Source organism: Festucalex cinctus, chromosome 9, assembly GCF_051991245.1.
Source record: "Festucalex cinctus isolate MCC-2025b chromosome 9, RoL_Fcin_1.0, whole genome shotgun sequence".
Taxonomy (NCBI): domain Eukaryota; kingdom Metazoa; phylum Chordata; class Actinopteri; order Syngnathiformes; family Syngnathidae; genus Festucalex; species Festucalex cinctus.
Window position 1 is genome coordinate 21,660,604 of NC_135419.1, and position 18,558 is coordinate 21,679,161.

The following is an 18,558-nucleotide window of genomic DNA, read 5'->3' on the forward strand; positions in this document are numbered from 1 at the left end:
AGTACTAAACACTAAAATACTGTAAAATGAAAAATGCATCACAGTGAATGTAGCATTAAAAAATAAAAATCTCATACTGTGCTGCTTATTTACCAACCAGTTGCAGCACGTAGCCTCACAGCACGGCGTACACGCAAATGAACAAAATAACGAATAACGATTGACATATTATTTCAGGATTGTTTAATGTTACTTTGGGTGAGTCAGTAAATTAGCTGCCCGGCAAAATTTCCTAACTTTATTATGCGGGACAGACGAGGCTGAACATAACGGTAACGTTACTTCGCTCATTGGGTTTGGTTTATTAGAAGGACAGTGTGCAGTAACATTAAAAAGATGGCTGCACCAGATTTAGCAAAATGCTAATTTCCATCTGTAGTCCTCATAAAATAAAATTACATAACAGTCAAAAACTACATACAAACAACATACGAAGCACCAAAATTACATTCAACTAACATGAAGTATCAGATACGCAGTACAGCATTGAGTGTGGGGTCATCATACTAATGTTATTAGTTTAGATATGGACAACAATGATAACACGGGAATTCAAATGCACTTGCATTGAATTCTTTGTACAAGTCTGGATGTCCATGTTTCGCTAAATTGGATGTGTTCCCCTTTCGTCTGGAAACTATTTGGGCATCTCAATCCCTGCGCATCAACCTCAAATCCATTTACTTCCATACGCGACTTTTGGTGTTTTTCTTAACTAATTGAGGGGCCGCTGCAGTTGAAGACGACGCAGATGTGCGAGCTACTTCCATGTTGCACGCATGTTACTCTTCCTTGTTATTGTCGCAGCGGGAGGGTAGTCACGTGACGTCATTAGACGTTGGGTGGGTTGCCAGATAAGCGCTCATATCCACCCAGTTACAGTTTGCATGATGTAAGCTTGTGTGAGTGAGTGCGTGTGGGATTAATTAAAAAATAAATAAATAAATAAATCCCCAAAACAACACAAAAGACGCGGCCAGATATGCCGCCTCGATACCAACGATACGGCGGGTATTGTAGAAAAAGCAGTACCGTCACATTTTCAGAATCTTGGCATTGACTTGGCACCAAAGTATCGGTTCTTGTGACAACCCTACTCGGCGGGGAATTATTTGTCAGAATTCCGAGTTACCATGTTGACGCAATTCCCCCAAAAAAGTCCCATAAAAATGAGTGGAGAAGGGGGGAAAAGATCTACAAATATAGCACCGAGGGATTGACTTGATTTCACCAGGATTTGGCAAACTGTTCAGTGCATGCGGCTTTCCACCTTGCAAGAGTCAGCAGTCACATCCAAAATTTACTCGGGAATTTTTTCTAGTTATAACGTAATATGAATCCAACGGCTATAACGGTCCAACAATGATGTTAATGTGACCGCTAACTAATCATGGCTATCTTACTAGCTTGACACATGGAGCCATAGTAACCTCTGTAATTGTGTGTCAAGTTGTTTTTCATCAAAAAGCTGAGAAAATTGGATGTGAAATAGTTTTAGATATGAAAAGGTTCAATATATCTGCTGACAAAAAAAAAAAAAAAAAATACAGGGGTAAAATGACTGTCCTGACTAAAACGTTGCCAGTTTTTGTTGCTAAAACTAGACCAATAAAATGTTTTCTTGGACTAAAATGCTCAATTTATAGTCGACTAAAAATGGACTAAATAAAAAAACACGATGAAGTTGGCTAACTGTGATAAAAAGTAACAAACGTGACTCAATTTAAAAATGGCAGACAAAATTAACACTACTCGGCTCGCTCACCGATTGCGCTGTCTGGGTCAAACGGCGGCAGCGGCAAAGATGCGACTGCACTTTTACTCTCTGAGGGCGGGGGGACTCTAGCTTCCTTCCAATCAGCTGCTGGCTCCTCCCCTTCTTTCAGCTGCATCACAACACAGCAAAACGATTCAGCAAACACGAGACGGCAAAACAAGAAACAAACTTGAGCAAAACGGACTTGCTGGCAAACGGGAACATCCGCAATCGTTTTCTGTGAGGTGTCCACTTCCATCTGCAGATGTGAACTCGGCGCGTTATCTTCCTGCGCTTCCATTTGCTCCTCCCCTTTTTCTCCAGGTTTCTTCTCTTCTTTTTCAAGCTCCTCCTCCTTGGGTTGGACTTCCACTTGGGGCTTCTTCTGTTCTTTTTCAAGCTCCTCCTCCTCCTCCTCCTCCTCCTCCTCCTCCTCGGGTTGGACTTCCACTTGGGGCTTCTGCTGCTCCTCCTCCTCCTGGGTTGTCGTCTGCTCTTTCGCCTCCTGGGCTTTGACTTCTTCTTGAGGTTCCTCTTCCTCAGGTTTCTTGATTCCTGCTTTGTGCTCGTCTTTCTCCTTGATTTTCTTGGCTGGTGGTTCTTCCGAAGACTTGGAAGGCTTCGGAGACGAACTGCTCGAGACTCTCTTGGCGGCGGCGGCACCACAGACGTGTCTGCAGTGACGACACAAAGACCAAACGGAAGCTGAACAACAAATGACACTAGTGTTCATTTCGTCAATGAAAACCCGACTAAAACTAGACTAAAACCCTCATTAATAAACAATAACTGGGACTAAATTAATATGCATTTTTTGTCAACTAATTAAGATGAGACAAAAATGTACTTCACTTCATATAAACTGGACTCAACTATCAACAAAAACAAGATGAAAATTACATGATTTTGGAAAAGAAAAAAAGAAAAAAAATGCTAACAGCTATAATGTTCCAAGAATAATGTTAATCTGACCACTCACTAGTGCTGGCTAATTTACTAGCTGGTAGCATGGCGTAAATTTGTTTTACACAAAAATGAGAAAATTTGATGTGAAAGTTTTACATCCGAATTTTTATTTATTTATTTTTTTTACAACATACAGGGGTCAAATGATTGTCCTGACTAAAACGTTGACAGTTTTTGTTGACTAAAACTAAATGAATACAATTGTTTTCTTGGACTAAATAAAATAAAGACTAAAACGCTCCATTTATAGTCAAATACAAATAGACTAAATAAAAATAGGATGGGGTGGACTAACTTTGCTAAAAACTAAACAAGCGTGACTGAAATTGGACTAAAGCAAAGTAAATTTTAAAATGGAGATAAAATTAAAACTAGTTGAAAGAGGCAGAAATATTTTGGGGAAATGAGGGGAGACGCCTCTATCTTCATTTCGTTTAAGATGACGTTGCGTCACTTGTTGACATACTGTAATTGTGTGTCAAATTGTTTTCCATTAAAAAAAGATGAGAAAATTTGATGTGAAATAGTTTTAGAGCTGAAATGTTCAACATAATCTGCTGACCAAAAAAAAAAAAAAAAAAAAAAAACGGGCGGTCAAATGATTGTCCTGACTAAAACTTGACGTTTTAGAGGACTAAAATTACGTTTTCTTGGACAAAAATGCTAACTGATAAAAACTAACAAGCGTGATTGAAACTGGACAAAAACAGACAAAATGTAAAACTGTTAGATCAAACGAACACTCCATGGCGGTCCCGTAAAGCACAAGGAGGAGGGGGAGGCGGAACTGACCCATATTTGAGCTGCGTGTACTTCCTGCTGACGTAGATGAGAAGCTGCCTGCCGTGGAACTTTGCTGGGTTGCTTTTGTACGCTTGGGCCATTTCGTCCGCCGCCTCTGCCTTCTCCATCTCCAGGAAACACTAGGGCAAAAAAAAACACAAAAAAAAACACAAGCGTTAGCAACCGCAAGTTGAGCGGGCGGCGGATGTCCTGTGAATGGACATACCTCCCTCTTGATGTGGTTGAGGAAGTACTTTTTGACTTTTCCGAAGGGCTCCGCCAGTTTGAGGACCTCTTTGTCCTCGTATCGGCTGTTGGGCAACTGGCCCACGTACACCACCCTGCTGGCGCCGCACTGCAAGTCCAGGAAGCGCTCAGATGGGCGCCTGCCGGTTGACACGCCGCCCGTGGACGACGACGAGACCGCTGCCCTCCTCACCTGGATGGTCGGGTAGCTCAACGAGTGGTTGACCCTCACCGGGCGCCCACACACCGACGGCAGGACGTTGCCGTTGTAGAACTTCACCATGGCCAGCGCTTCGTCTTCGGTGGCAAACTGGAGGAACGCCTGACCGGGAAAAAAAACAGAGCGGATGAGTCCCGAGCGGCATCGGCGACGACAGCCTGCGACTCGGCGGCGGGCTACTGTTAATTTCATCAACAAAAACAATTTCGTAAACAAAAATTTTCTCCGGACTAAAACTAGACTAAATATTAATAAACAGTAAGTGGGACTAAATCTGTATGCATTTTCGTCGACGAATGAAGACGAGATGAAAATGGACTTCACACTGTCACGTGACAACACAAACACATGGGACAGACAGGAGGTGGAATCGCGCTGAAAGAGCCAAAAAAAAAAAAAAAAAAAAAAAAAAAAAAAAAAAAAAAGGAAATTATAGTTACAACTTAAGATCAATTCTATGGCTATAACGGTCCAACAATAATGTTAATGTGACCGCTTACTAGCTAGCTAATAGCAGCCACTGTCATTGTGAAGTTGTTTTTCATCAAAAAGATGAGCACATTTTATGTGAAATAGTTTTAGATCCGAAAAGGTTCAATATATCTGCTGACAAAAAATATATACAGGGGTAAAATGATTGTCCTGACTAAAACTAGACGAATAAAATGTTTTCTTGGACTAAAATGAAAACTAAAATGCTCAAATTTATAGTCAAATAAAAATGGACTAAAAAACAGTTAACCAACTGTGATAAAAAGTAACAAGTGTGACTGAAATTGGACTAAAACTAAGACTAAATTTCAAAAGGGCAGACCAAATGAACACCACCTCAGGCCTCCAGTCCAGGACCAGATGCTTGACCACCTTCCCGAAGGGCCTGGCCAGTCCCAGCAGTTCGTCCAGAAACTTGTACCCTCGTCTGAACCCCAGGATATTGACCACCCGCAGCCCCTAACCGGAGGGAAAGGCACACAGGTCACTTCCGGTCTTCAAAATGGAGACATTCGGATCATTGGTCGCTTCATGCCGATTACGTACTCCCTTCCTGGACGGGTCTAAGGAGGAGGAGGAGCAGTAGAAGAAGGAGAAGAAGAAAGAGTGAACATGGTGCTCAATCGATCACGGCGCGAATGGAAGCAGTTCCGTGAAGGTTTACCGATGTTGCCAGGCTCTTCTTCAGCAGTGGCCTCTTTCTCGTCCTCGTCGGGGAGCTCGTCCAGTGTCACAAAGTCCTCCATGTTCTCCAGGAAGTCCTCATCCTGAGTGCACAAGACTCGCCAAGTCAATATTGTTTGCGCTTCCGTGTTAGGACCACGCCTTGCCGTGACTCCCAAAAAAAACAAAAAAAAACTCAATTTGCTTTTCATACGTCAAGACCGGCGTGAGGTCAGGGACTTTTTTGACTTGTCAACGCAACGTCCTGAAATTACATTGATAATTTGCTTGCTAACATTTTAGCAGCAGCGTTAGTGGAACGGCTGCTAAATGTGGCCGTTGGATTCCTTTTGAAAAGTGTACACGAGCGCGCGCACTTTGTTACTGACAATTGCCGTGCTGATCGTTTTTTTTATTTGCCGATTTAGTCATCAAAAGCCGCTACTGCGGTTCTGACATCCCCTCATCTCGTAGAATATTATTCATTTGAGCTGCCATTTTTTAAATGTAGTCTCAGTTTTGGTCCAATTTCAATCACACTTGTGAGTTTTTAATCATAGTTATTCAACCATATCCCATTTTTATTTAGTCCACTATGAATCAAGCATTTTAGTCCAAGAAAACATTTCATTCGTCTAGATTTAGTCAAAAACATTTTAGTCAGGACAATCATTTAACTCCTGTAATTTTTTGTCAGATTATGTTGAACATTTTGGATCTAAAACTATTTCACAAATGTTAATTTCATCTTTCTGATGACAAACACAAATATCAACACGTGGCTACTATGGCGCCGTGCAACGAGAGCTAGTAAATTAGCCAGCATTAACATTATTGCTGGAATGTTATAGCCGTTAAGATTAATTTTGTATTTATAACTATAATTTACTTTTTTTTTTTTTTTTTTTTTTACCGTTCACGGTTAATCTACCTAATGTCTGTCCCATGTTTGTGGATGTTGCACGCGCTTGCTGCAGATTTGAAAGGGGGCGTGTCACAGTGACAGATTAGCAAAGACAGGATTTGACAAAATCATATCATTTCTCGTTTCTGTTCATGAACTAAAATGTTGATAGATTTTATTCCAGTTTTTATTAAGTGAAGTACATTTTCCTCTCCCCCAAAAAAAAAAAAAAAAGACAAAATGTAGTTGACGTCATTTAACGTTTACGGTGGCATACGTCGTAATTTTACTCATCATTATTCAATGTTTGTGGCAGTCAAAAGAGTTAAGAAAGGTTTGAACGCGCAACAATGACGATATCATGCCTGTGGCGAAGCAATCTCCTCCGTCGGCTGATTTCCACCTCCTCCTGCCTCCCAGCGCTGCTCCTGCGACTCGCCCCCCCGCTGCGCATCCGCGGGCATCTCTTCCGTGACGTCGTCGTCATCCGTGTCGCCGTCCTTCCTGCCGTGATCGTCAGCAGCCTGCGGAGTCGTCGACTTTAGAACAATCCTCCGTCCCGTCTTTTTGCACCTGGGAGTGGGTACCTGATTTTGAAGGCCGTCCTCCCCTCCCTCAGGCTTCTCCTCTTGGGCGGGCACCTGCATGGGTTGTTCCTCCTCCTCGTCGGCGCCCGTCGCGCTCTGACGCTCCTCCCCCTCGCCTTCCAGCACTCCCGCCACCTCGTCCTCGTTGTCGTCCGAAGCCGATTTGTCGTCGTCGTCATCGTCTCGGCGCCTGGAAGGCGAGCGGGATCGGGACGTCCTCCTCCTGGTTCCGCCTCCTTCCTTCTGCCTGCGGTTGATGCTGTTGATGATGAAGAAGGAGAAGGCGGCGGTGAAGATGCCGTCTCAGCGGGCTGCGACGAGCGCTCCCGCAGACTCACTTGAGGGTCTTGTACTTTGTGCAGATGTTGAGGCGGACGGCTCGTCCTTTGATCGTGAGTGGATTGAGCGTGTAGTACTTGACCATCATCTCGGCGTCCTCGGGACTTCCCAACTGGATGAAGGCCTGCTCGGCAAAATATTCAGAATTATTATTATTATTATTATTATTATTATTTGTTACGGCCCACATTGTTACGTGGCCGTTTGTTTCAGGTGTGCATGTTGAGTGGTGGGCATCTGCGTTCGACTGAGCAATCAGGGCGCTGGAGAGCCCTGATTGGCAAACTCAATTCAGGTGTGCCACCACCTATTTAGTTTTGTTGCCGCCAGGTAGAGGGGGCTGTCTGTTTGGTTTCAGTGTTTTTGCTTTCCCCCTCGGTCCCACACAGTCTCTATGCCTCTTTAGTTTGTTTGATTTCGTTTTAGTGTCCGCTGTCTTTCGTGGGGTGCACAATTCGCCATAAACTCGTCCATTCATTAATTGCCCATTTTCCATTCCTTTCACTTAGGACATTCGCCATAACCGTTGTTACCTGTTTGACCAGTCAGTATTCATTCGGTGCACTTTGACAGTCGGTGCTTCGGGAGCGGTGGCTCCATTTTTGTCTATTCTTTGAGGTGTAGTGTCTGCGTGTTCGTGTCTCCTGTGTTTCCCGTCATGTCCACCCCTCTGTGCTCCTGTTTTCCCCCCACCTCCTTCCTTGTGTGCTACCCGCGCCCCACACCATCAATTACGTGCCCCCCTGGCATGTAACATTATTATATTATTATAATTATTCTCAGAAGATTAAAGTCAGAATTCTCAGATAATTCTTGAGATTAAAGTGAGAATTCTGACTATTCTGAGAATTCTGACTTTATTTGTGCTACTATTATTCTCATTTTAAAGTGAGAATTCTGAGAATAAATTCAGAATTCTGAGAATAAATTCAGAATTCTCACTTTATTTTCAGAATTCTTACTTGAAAAGTGAAAAATTCTAACTTTATTCTCAGATTATTCCTGAGATTAAAGTGAGAATTCTGACTTTAAACTCAGAATTCTGACGTCATTCTCAGAATTCTTACTTGAAAGTGAAAAATTCTGACGACATTCTTAGAATTCTGAGATTATTCTTGATGAAAGTGAGAATTTGACTTTTTTTCCCCTCAAAATTCTCACTTTAAAAGGGGTGTCAAACATAAGGCCCGCGGGCCGGATCAGGCCCACGATGATTTTGTAAAGTTTAAAAAAAAACAAAAAAAAAACGGTCAGACTAATTAATCAATCAATCAAAAATATATAAAATTCGTAATTTCACAAGCAGTTCTCAGATGAGCAATGCAACTTGTACGGGGGAATCGTCCTGTATGTCATTATTTTACATACAACTTAAAAGTTTCGGTTTGTTTAATCATTATCATCATCATTATTTATTTTTTGTTGTTGTTGTTACTCATAGACCAACAAATGTGTCAAATACGACACAAATTCAATCACTGGTAACACAAATAGATATGACAAGGATTAGGGTCTTTATAACGTCATTAACTGCGCCACACAATGCATTCTGGGAACAACATATACAGTGATACCTCAGCTCACGAACATAATTGGTTCCCAGAAAGTGTGTGTAAGGCGAAAAGTTCTTCTTCCGAACATTTATTTCCCATTAGAAACCATTAAAATGAGAATAATCCGTTCCCAGGTCCCTATAAAACTTCTACTAAATAAGCCTTAAAACTACACAAAAATATACCTTATTTTATGTATAATAAATGTGCTATTGTATTGTAATTAAAGAAATAAACTGTACTGTATAATAAAGTCGTTTTATTTACCTTTGTGATGGTAGTTCTTAAGGATGGTAGCAATGGTAGACTTACTTCATTCGCAAGCGTTTCACCGTGTTTATGGAACGGTTGCGGCTCATTCGCGCTTTCGTGCTCACCGGAGCGGAGGAGGCGTGTCCCTTGGTGAACAAGGAAGTGGAGCACTTTAGCGAGTCAACAAAAAGTGAGCACCGCCAACTACTTTCACCTCTTTCCTGGGACTAAACAGCCGTGGCACGATTTTCTCCTTTTTTGAGGTACGTGATAGCACTTTCGCTTTTTTTAGTGGCGCGAACTCCATTGACTACAATGCAAACGCGCCGCCGTCCCTCGCCGTCCCTCGCTTTTGGTGAGAACGTAGCATTAGGCTTAACACTAGCCTGTGGTGGGGTCTTTTTCGGTCCCATAATAGCAAAAGTACACTCAATATGGTCCAAAATGTCTAACAAACACAAACCGCGTCCGCACTAAAAGAAAGGGGGTGACGAACTGGGACGCCGTGAGCGTGCGTCAGCTTCTCGTGGCCGCCACTGTGGTGCTGTTCGACCGACCGCGTGGTTTGGTTCGTCCGCCGAAAACTAGTTCGTCAGCAGAGACTATATGCTCGCCAATTTAATGTTCGTGAGGCGAAAAGTTCGTGAGCTTAAGCGTTCGTCAGCCGAGATATCACTGTATATGCAAAACAGGTAGACTTAACACATCCAGAACTCAGTGTTGCCCCATTCAATTTGCATTTGTATTATTTTTTTGGAAGAATATGATTACAGTTGAGCTCCGTAATTTAGGGCAGGCACACAAATAGCGAAAATCTGCGTATAATTGACGGCAATCGTTTTAAAGTTATATACCATTATTTTACCAATGCAGCCCACTTAGTAATATATTTTCCTCCATGCAGCCGATGAGCTAACATGAGTTTGACACCCCTGCTGTAAAGTGAGAATAATAGCACAAATAAAGTCAGAAATCTGACTTTAATCTCAGAATTCTTACTTAAAAGTGAAAAATTCTCACTTTAATCTGACATTAAAAGTGACAATTTTCCACTTTAATCAAGTAAGAATTCTGAGATTAAAGTCAGAATAAAGTGAGAACTCTGACTTTAAAGGGAGAATTCTGCAAATAAAGTGAGAATCCTGCCAAACTTTCTCCTCTCTTCACTGGCCTTAATCCTCTTCCGTACAGATGCAACGATAAAAAGCAATGATTTTCAAAAAGTGTTTTTAGACCAAAGTAAAAAAATTCCCAGGTTTGCCGCCAATATTATTAAATCCTGTTTTAGTGTTAAGAACGAAGACTGCACAGTATGAAAAAGGATGGTCGTGGCGATCGCGGTACACGGAACACGCAGAAGTTTTACATGGAATTGCCAAATGTGAATTGCAATTTAGAGATAGACCGATATGCTATTTTCAGGGCCGATACCGATACCGATTATCGGTAGTCAAGGAGGCAGATAACCGATATTTGAAGCCGATATTCATTTGCAGTAAAAGTTAAAATGTCGGCACCAAATTTTTTAATAATGCAAACCCTAACCGTTCTTTACAATGGATTCTCACACTGCACTTTTCATTTTACATCCTTCCATCTGCAATAAGACGTTGGTGGCGGGGGGAGTTAAATGTGGGGGCCAATGTGACATTACCTTTTATAGCATTTGGGATACTTGTAGTTTTATTCTATAAATGTTATATTTTTATATTTTGAAGTAATAGGAGGAACCCTGTCATTCAAAATGTGCATCAGCTGTGGCATTACTTATTACTACAGCAAAAAAAAAAAAAAAAAAAAAATCCATGAGAAAAACTATTCATCACTGAACACCATACAGTTCTTGTAGACCTTATTCTCATTATGATTATTGTTATTGTTACCATATAGACAGGATTGATAAGCTTAGGATCTTAAATCTAGAACAGCAATATCATGCTACTCCTCTCTACAAGAGAACTGTCAAAAGACAGCTTCAGGACTTCATCATGTAGTTTACTGCCACTTAGGATGTCCCAATCAACGCAGAAAAAAGGTAGAGTAAAATAACTTGGTTATAATATTAGTAAGAATAACTTGGTTAAACAGACATTGTTGCGGTGGACCGCTGCCAGTTTCTGCTGTTTAATGTGTTTTACACTTATAGACACGTGTGTATATGGGCACACTATTCTCTCACTACTGTATCACTTAATGGCACAGATTTGCTTGTCTAAATAATAACTGGGCTGCAACATTGCTAATTCACATTAACAAGCACTATCTTAGCTGTCCACATGAATAGTTACTAACACACGAGAAAGTTATACAACACACCAAACATGAGCTCATTATTCAAAGTATGATGCACGTAACGAAATTACATCACTGAACATTAATTGCAGCCGACTACGGCCGTAGATGTTACATATTAGTGGCATCCATTTTGAGAGGATAATGTCCCAACTGACGGCAGACATGACATGAAAAGAGAGACAAAACGAGCAAATAAGCACACTATACTTTAGTGCACTTCTCTACTAATGCCTAACATACGGAAGAGAACACGTTCGTGTAGTTAAACGGTGTTTGAGACACTTAATTTGTTACGGAGCGGACTTTAACGAGGTGTACAACGAGCTGTCAATCAAATCGACGTCGAAGCTTAAGGCACACAATGGCAAACCAGTGCGACAAATAAACACAATATAAAGTAACTAAACGCTATTTAGTGTCACTGTGGCATCTCACTGCATAATAACCGCTATGCAACAAGTAGTGGACGTGACCCAGAATGCAATGTGTGCGTCACGAGAGGTAAATATAATGACGTTACTCTACTCTTAACATGGAACTAGACAATATAATAATGACAACTGTTAATATTTTGAACCTTTCTAACAAACATTGTTTACTTAATTAAGTGAAAATGTGTGTGATTCCCTCCCCGAGTAGTTCAAGTAGCGAATTAGCTACTGGGTGTTAGCCTACATGCTAAGCTGAACACACCACTGTTAGCTATCGATTCAATGCAAGGCAATGCAGCTCCATTCATATAGTGCATTTAATACACAACATAATTCAATGTGTTTAGCTTATCATGGTGAAAAGTTTGGCGGAGTCTCTTCTCTTTTAACTTACCTTCGAAGCATGTGTCTCGCGTTGTGTCCGTGGGTGCGTGTGTGACCGGCTACTGTGATACACGGCATACACTACTGATTGGTTCTGGCTCTTGCACGGCTAACCAATCAAATGCTGCTATGGGCGTTACGTTGCTGGAGTTGGACTCCATAACAGACAGAGACGCTCTGGGCTGCATTCGAAGCGAAAAGACGGAGTTTTAAATGGATCGCTTATATCGGCCGTCAGATTAATAAAACAGGCCGATACCGATATGTACCAATATGTCAAATATCGGCCCATCTCTAGATTTATCCGACCAATCCCAAACAACCTTGGCTTCACATCGCTATCCAACAGGAGAGCATCATCTCCAAACAACGATTGGGAACACTGGAATGTGGCTTGCACGTCACCTGGTCGCTCAAGAAGAGATGTTTCTCCACCACGCCGAAGCGAGCGGCTGCGGCCAGCAGCTCTTTCTTCTTGTCTTCCTGTCTGGGCAGGTTGGAGAAGAAAACCACCTGGCTGCTGCCGCCGCGCCGCGGAGCCTCCCACGACGCTCGCTCCGACGAACGTTCTTCCTTCTGTCCGTCACCAAAGATGGCGCCGCCACGTCAAGACTTTTCCCAACAGGCGGGCGGTGCCTGGCAGTGGGCGTCATCTCACCTGGATGACCACCAGCCTCCTGGACAGGTAGAAGGTGATGGGCTTCCCGTAGAGCGTAGCTGGATTCTGCTGGTAGTAGTTGACCATATCCATGGCCTCTTCGTGCGTCTCCATCTCCAAGAAGGCCTGCGCCAGCGTGAGTGCACATCACCGTTATTATTATTATTATTATTACACTTTTGACATTTTGCATTACAGTTCGTTTTGAGTTTTGTTTTTTTGAAATTGAGTTTTTAATTAGTTTTACGGGTGGTTTTGTTAGTTATTTAATAAATACTTCAGTTTAGTTAGTTTCAATATTAGTTTTAGTTTTTGGTTTGTTTTCTTTTTTTTGTTTTTTTTAATGTGTATTACTTGTGTGAAATATTTAAAAACCACCATGGGAGCGACATCATCTGAAGGTGTGTTTCTATTGGCTGCTGCAAGATGACATCACTTCTGGGCGACATTTTCAAACGTCCTTATTCTGGTTCATATCAAAATAAATCGACTTAAAATCATATTTAAACTCATCCCCAAAGGCTCATGCGTTAAAATAACGACCAAAGACGAAAAAAAAAAAAACATTTTTGCTATAATTACAGTTAGTTATGTAAACATCAAATGTAGTTTGTTACGTTGTTTTTTTTGTTTTGTTTTTTTTAAAGCATTTGTTTTTATTTTATGAAAGGAATCGTTTTTTTTATTTTAGTTTTTTCATTAGTTTTAGTTAACTAAAATAACCTTGATGCACACTAGCGCCCTCTACTGGGAAGACAAGCTTGAAAACATACCATGGTTAGTGTTATGTAAACAAAATGTACTTTCAGTTTGTATTTTTCATTTGTAAGTATTTTCGTTTATTTTATTTTGTTAAAATAGTTTTTTGAATTTGAGTTTTTTTTTTTAATTTAGTTTAAGTTTTCTGAGTGGTTGTTAGTTTTTATTAGTTTTAGTTATTTAATAAATGCTTAGTTTTTAGTTTAGTTATAATTAGTTTCAGTATTAGTTTTTTTTTTTTAAGATGTGTATTACTTGTGCGCAGTATTTAAAAAAAAACAGCATGAGAGCGACATCGTCTTTTGATGCTTTTCTACTGGCTGCTGGGAGATGACATCACTTTTGTGTCACACATTTTCAAACGTACTTCTTCCAGTTCATATAAAAATAAATGTACTTCAAATTCCCTTTCAAATCATCCCCAAATGCTCATGCATTCAATTACCAAGGACATTGTCACTATAATTATAGTTAGTTTAATAAACATAAAATGTAGTTTCAGTTGGTTTTCGTTTTTTAAAAAGCATTTTTGTTTTGATTTTATGAACGGAATTGTTTTTTGAATTTGAATTTTTCCGTTAGTTTTAGTGAACGTAAATAACCTTGGTGCACACTAGCGCCCCCGAGCGGGAAGGCGAGCTTGAAAACCTTACCTTGGTCTTGAGGACCAGGTGCTCCTGCAGACGACCAAAAGGTTTGGCGAAGGAGAACAATGTCTTGTTGCTGAGCGGCTTGCGGTCGTATTTCACCACCACCACTTGGCTCCTCAACTGCGTGCGTGCGGGGGGGGGGGGGAGTTCAACCTCAAGTTGTCACATGACTTAAAAAACAAAAACAAAAACAAAACACCAAGACTGACCACGTTGGGTTCTGAGCGGTTCTGCCTCGCCATGCCGAGACCCAAACCCGGTCCTGGTCCTGCCACACAAAATGCAACAACATTGGTTGGCCATCAGACATGTTGACACGACATCATCGCATGACGGAAAAGGAGGCATGCGCGTCTCACCCCAAGTTGACGGCATCCCCGAGGGGACGGGTCCCAGCAGCCCCGCCGCCAGGTTGGTGGACTCCATGATGCCACTGAAACGCGTCGACATGTCACAATATGATTCACATTTTCTTGCCACACTGGAAATCCATTTCCAACTAGTGACAGTCTTTTGACTAAAATTTATTAAAGTTTTAGTCATCTGATTGCATTTTAGTTTTAACCCAATTTTAGTCGACAAAAAAAGGACAAATTTAGTCAACTAAATTGACAGTTGAGTTGATATTTTCCCTCAGCATACATTTATTTTTATTAAAGGGATACTTGACTCATTGAGCCATTTTCAGCAGTAAAAAGTGATTAATTTGTCTAATTCATGTGCTAACTTCATTATTTTTCATGTACAGTTAATACCCTTAAAAAGCAATTTTTCTACTTGCTGTCGACTCATGATGACAACATCACCTGTGCTGAGGAGGTTGGCAACGAATCGACCAATCGTGGCTCAAGTTTGCTGACCAAACCCAGAAAACAGGTGAGCCATGACTGGCTGTTACCTACAGGTGATGGCATCATCAGTCGACAGTAAGTGGAAAAATGACTTAAAAAAGGTCCAGTGTTCCCTCGTTTCGCGCTCGGGTTCGGTTCCAAAAAATAGCCGCAATAAATGAAATCCGTGAAGTAACTAGCTTTATGTTTTAAATTGATTAGAAATATTTGGAGGCTCTAAAACCCCTCACCACACACTTTATACACTTTTCTCACATTTCTCTCTTGTTTAAAACACTCAATTTTCAAACCTTCATACATTTTATAAAATAGGGACATTACTGTTAAAAAAAAAATAAAAATACATGCAAAATTGCACACACACACACAAACAAAATAAAAAATAATCAGCAAAACTGCAAAAAGTGAACCTCATTAATTGTACATGAAAAATAATGAACTTATCAAATTCATTCTGGACAAAATATGAACTTTTCACTGCTGAAAATGGTTCTTCAAAGAGTCAAGTATCCCTTTAGCTGTTTCAATGAAACATGTTAAACTGACAATAGAACTTAGTTTTCACCTAAATTAAAAAAAAAAAAAAGTGCAAAATTGCTTAATATGAATCTTACAGCTGCACAATTAATGTCATGTTTGAACATGAAATCAAGTGCAGTAAACAGGGAACATTTTATGAGTGCTTCTTTTTTCCAAGCCGCATTTCATTCCCTCCGATTGGATTGTCAATTTTCATTTTCTCTTTAGTGGTTGACGAAATCATCAGTCAATTTTAGTTAGCGTTATCGTCTCAGTGAATGGCTTCGATTTTACTTTTCCTTTCATTTTAGTCGGAAAAAAATTCTGCGACGAAAAATTTTCATCGACAAAATGATCACCGAGTTGAGATGCAAATTGGGCCTTGAACATAAACACTGAATGTCAATTTTGGGAGTGAACAATAACATAATGTCACGTTGGAATGTCAACGCGCGCGACGTCACACGCACTGTTGGAGCCCCGATGCGCGGAAGTGTTGACCTTTTACCCAGTTCATGAAAAATGCGCATTCAAATGTTACGCAATCAGTCAAAGCCCATTCATTCGCCGGTTACCTTCTGCCCGGCGTGCCACCGACATCCCACTCGGGATACCTAAAAGAGGTCACAACAAAGAGACAAGAGGTCAAACCAACGCGTGTGCGGGAAATATCGTGTGTTACTCACATGTTGACGAGCACACGCTTGTTCTCGGCATGTTGAAGTCCACTTGTGTGTTGGCTCCACTCCTACACACGTGTGCACAAAATCAGCTCGCGTCGCCACGACAAACCCAACCTCACCGCCATGTTTCCAGTTATGTGTGTGCGTGTCCAAAGTGTACTTTATGGTTACATGTGCAAGATTAAATCAAAAGGAGATCATCCATGACAGAAAGAAGACCAAATGGGAGGACAGGCCACAGGGTTGGACCCATGTGACTACAAGATGGGCGGCAGGAAGGAGGCGTGGCTTTTACTCACCATGCTTGAATGCACATCAAAGTCACAAAGAGAGCACACGTGCGGGAACCGTGGGGGCGGGGCTCCCAAAAAGTCTTGGACTTTGCCCATGGACGGGGAGCCCTTCCGGCGCTGCGCGATGGCGGGCTGGGGCAGGAGCGCTCCCTGCGGACCACCGTAGGAATCGCGAGGCGAAAGCTCGGCGTACAGCCTCTCTCTGCCACCGCCGCCAAAGTTCAAGCCGGCCCCACGGCTGACCGAAGCGAAGCCAAAGTCCGACGACGACGAATCGGAACCCAGGGCGAATGGTGCGCCTCCCCTCCTGCCCCCGTCGTCCCAGCCGGAAGAGGCGGGGCCGCCCCGGCCTGTCTTGCGGTTCTTGAGCTGCAGGAGGATATGTGGGAGCGTCTCCACGCTGATGTCCTCAGCGGGAATCTGAGCCAGAACGTCCAGATCGGCGGGTGACAGGCCCAAGCTGGCAAAAAGCTTCATGGTGCCGCCAAGATGGCCACTGCCGCGGGGCATAGGAGTGCCCGACTCCTGGTCGTCGTCCACGCCGCCACCCACCCCCAAAAGCCCGCCGCCCCTCATCTGTCGCATGGCTCGATGTTCGTTCATGCCAAAGTTTAAGGACTCGGCGGATGTGGCCAGGTGGCCCCGCCCACCCGACGAGAAGCCTTTCGGAGCGCCGTCCATCGCGGGTCCAAAAGACGGTTGAGAAATCAAGTTTAAAAGTCAAGTCTGGCGCAAAGAGGGCAAAGCAGAGTCCGACTCCTGAAAGACAAGAAAAGTGAAGGACAAGCAGACATTGTGGCTTCGCTCGTGTCCACAAAAAAAAAAAACATCCTTTGCAAGACATAAAAGCAGGAAAGCTCGAAGTAGGGAAAGGAGAGTCACGTGGTCGCAGCAACGCTTGCTGAAAAAGTAAAGCAAGAGAAATGTCTTCATCGTCAATATTAAATTGAGAAAAGATCAATTGGTTTGATCACGCTGGATCCATTCAAGGTAACGTCCGGTCAACCGACATGTTCGAACATGGAAGCGGGCGTTCTATCACGTAGCTGTGCTAATGATTAGCAGGCGTGCTAACAAGTCAGAGGTGACATAAAGCTAACGCAGATAATACACTACGCATTCAACATTTCTTCACTTGGAACTTTTAATGCACGGTGGTGTAAAATAAGAAAGAAAGAAAGAAAGAAAGAAAGAAAGAAAGAAAGAAAGAAAGAAAGAAATGTAGCGTCGCCAGAGCTAACGTTAGCATTGATTAGCTCGTGGAAATACGCCTGTTGTAAGCCACGAGAGCTAACGCCAGCGGCGTTAATATTTTTGACTAAATTACAACACAATAAACTGCAGCTAGGTGAATATAAAATGAGCAAAATATGAAATGTTAACTTTGAAGTCTCCTACCTGTCTTTGTCTCGTTTGCTTGTTGAGAGCTGCAGTGCAAAATGCGCCGAACCGACGATGGCGATGCAACTCTCGCGAGATGTCCTATCCTCGCTCGTGACATCACTGGCGGGCCTTGCCTTTCGTTTGCTTCTGGTTATGATATGGATCTGAACTGCTCCTACTGTGACTCCCAATCAGAGACTCTTGTGCACCTATTCTGGAAATGTACTTATGCTCGCAAGCTCTCGCAAGACATTTGCAAATTTGTTTTGGACAATATCTATTGTAATTTTGTGCTTTCTTTACCGAATGTTTTTTTGGGGGGTTTCAACTTTGACAGTTCGTTTGAAAAATAAGATTATTTGGTTAATCTGTTAATTTATCTTGATAAGTTTTCTATTCATAAATGTAAATGTGCAAAATCGAAACCTATTTTTTTCTGTTTATGAAAGAAATTGAGGTATATTTTCAGTCCAATTCTACTTCCAAAAATAAGAAGGCTGTCAAGACCTTGATTTTGTGTTCTCATTTCGGTATTTTTAATATTTCTTAGTTTAAGACCCCTGGCAACTTTTATTTTATGGTTTATTTAATTATTGTTATTTTTTATTTTTTCCCCTTTTTCTTTACTGGTATTGTGAGTTTTTGTGATGATGATTATTTGTTTTGTATTTGACATGTTTGGCTTTTGATTACAATTTGTTCAATAAAAAAAAAAAAGCTTCCAGAAACACGAAAACAAAAAACTAGATAGATAGATAGATAGATAGATAGATAGATAGATAATTATTGTCAGTAAAATATTGTCAGTGGGGGCTTTAGGCAAGACTGGAAGATGCTAAGGCAGGCAAGGCCGGGCCTAATTTTTTAGCTACAAATTCGCGTTGGCGAATC

The 18,558-nt window shown here is 41.7% G+C and overlaps 1 protein-coding gene across 2 annotated transcripts in view; it reads right to left on the reverse strand.

Annotated features, from left to right (window-relative positions):
• matr3l1.2 (matrin 3-like 1.2) overlaps window positions 1–17,786 on the reverse strand; it is a 19,844-nt gene extending 2,058 nt beyond the window's left edge. Inside the window, exons 1-20 of one of the 2 annotated variants that reach the window (XM_077533126.1) lie at window positions 17,683–17,786; window positions 16,291–17,043; window positions 15,995–16,056; window positions 15,884–15,922; window positions 14,298–14,371; window positions 14,148–14,206; window positions 13,942–14,058; window positions 12,530–12,655; window positions 12,277–12,447; window positions 6,956–7,080; window positions 6,618–6,876; window positions 6,396–6,554; window positions 5,128–5,230; window positions 5,010–5,026; window positions 4,800–4,922; window positions 3,945–4,073; window positions 3,732–3,860; window positions 3,515–3,645; window positions 1,962–2,430; window positions 1,766–1,886 (exon numbers count right to left, since the gene is read on the reverse strand). In XM_077533126.1, coding sequence (XP_077389252.1) covers window positions 1,766–1,886; window positions 1,962–2,430; window positions 3,515–3,645; window positions 3,732–3,860; window positions 3,945–4,073; window positions 4,800–4,922; window positions 5,010–5,026; window positions 5,128–5,230; window positions 6,396–6,554; window positions 6,618–6,876; window positions 6,956–7,080; window positions 12,277–12,447; window positions 12,530–12,655; window positions 13,942–14,058; window positions 14,148–14,206; window positions 14,298–14,371; window positions 15,884–15,922; window positions 15,995–16,056; window positions 16,291–16,965 — 3,088 coding nt within the window. In that variant the 5' untranslated portion in view covers window positions 16,966–17,043; window positions 17,683–17,786. Of the gene's footprint in view, window positions 1–1,765; window positions 1,887–1,961; window positions 2,431–3,514; window positions 3,646–3,731; window positions 4,074–4,799; window positions 4,923–5,009; window positions 5,027–5,127; window positions 5,231–6,395; window positions 6,555–6,617; window positions 6,877–6,955; window positions 7,081–12,276; window positions 12,448–12,529; window positions 12,656–13,941; window positions 14,059–14,147; window positions 14,207–14,297; window positions 14,372–15,883; window positions 15,923–15,994; window positions 16,057–16,290; window positions 17,044–17,682 lie in introns of both variants that reach the window. The other variant, XM_077533125.1, reaches the window with a different exon arrangement.
• Window positions 17,787–18,558: the final 772 nt, after the last annotated feature.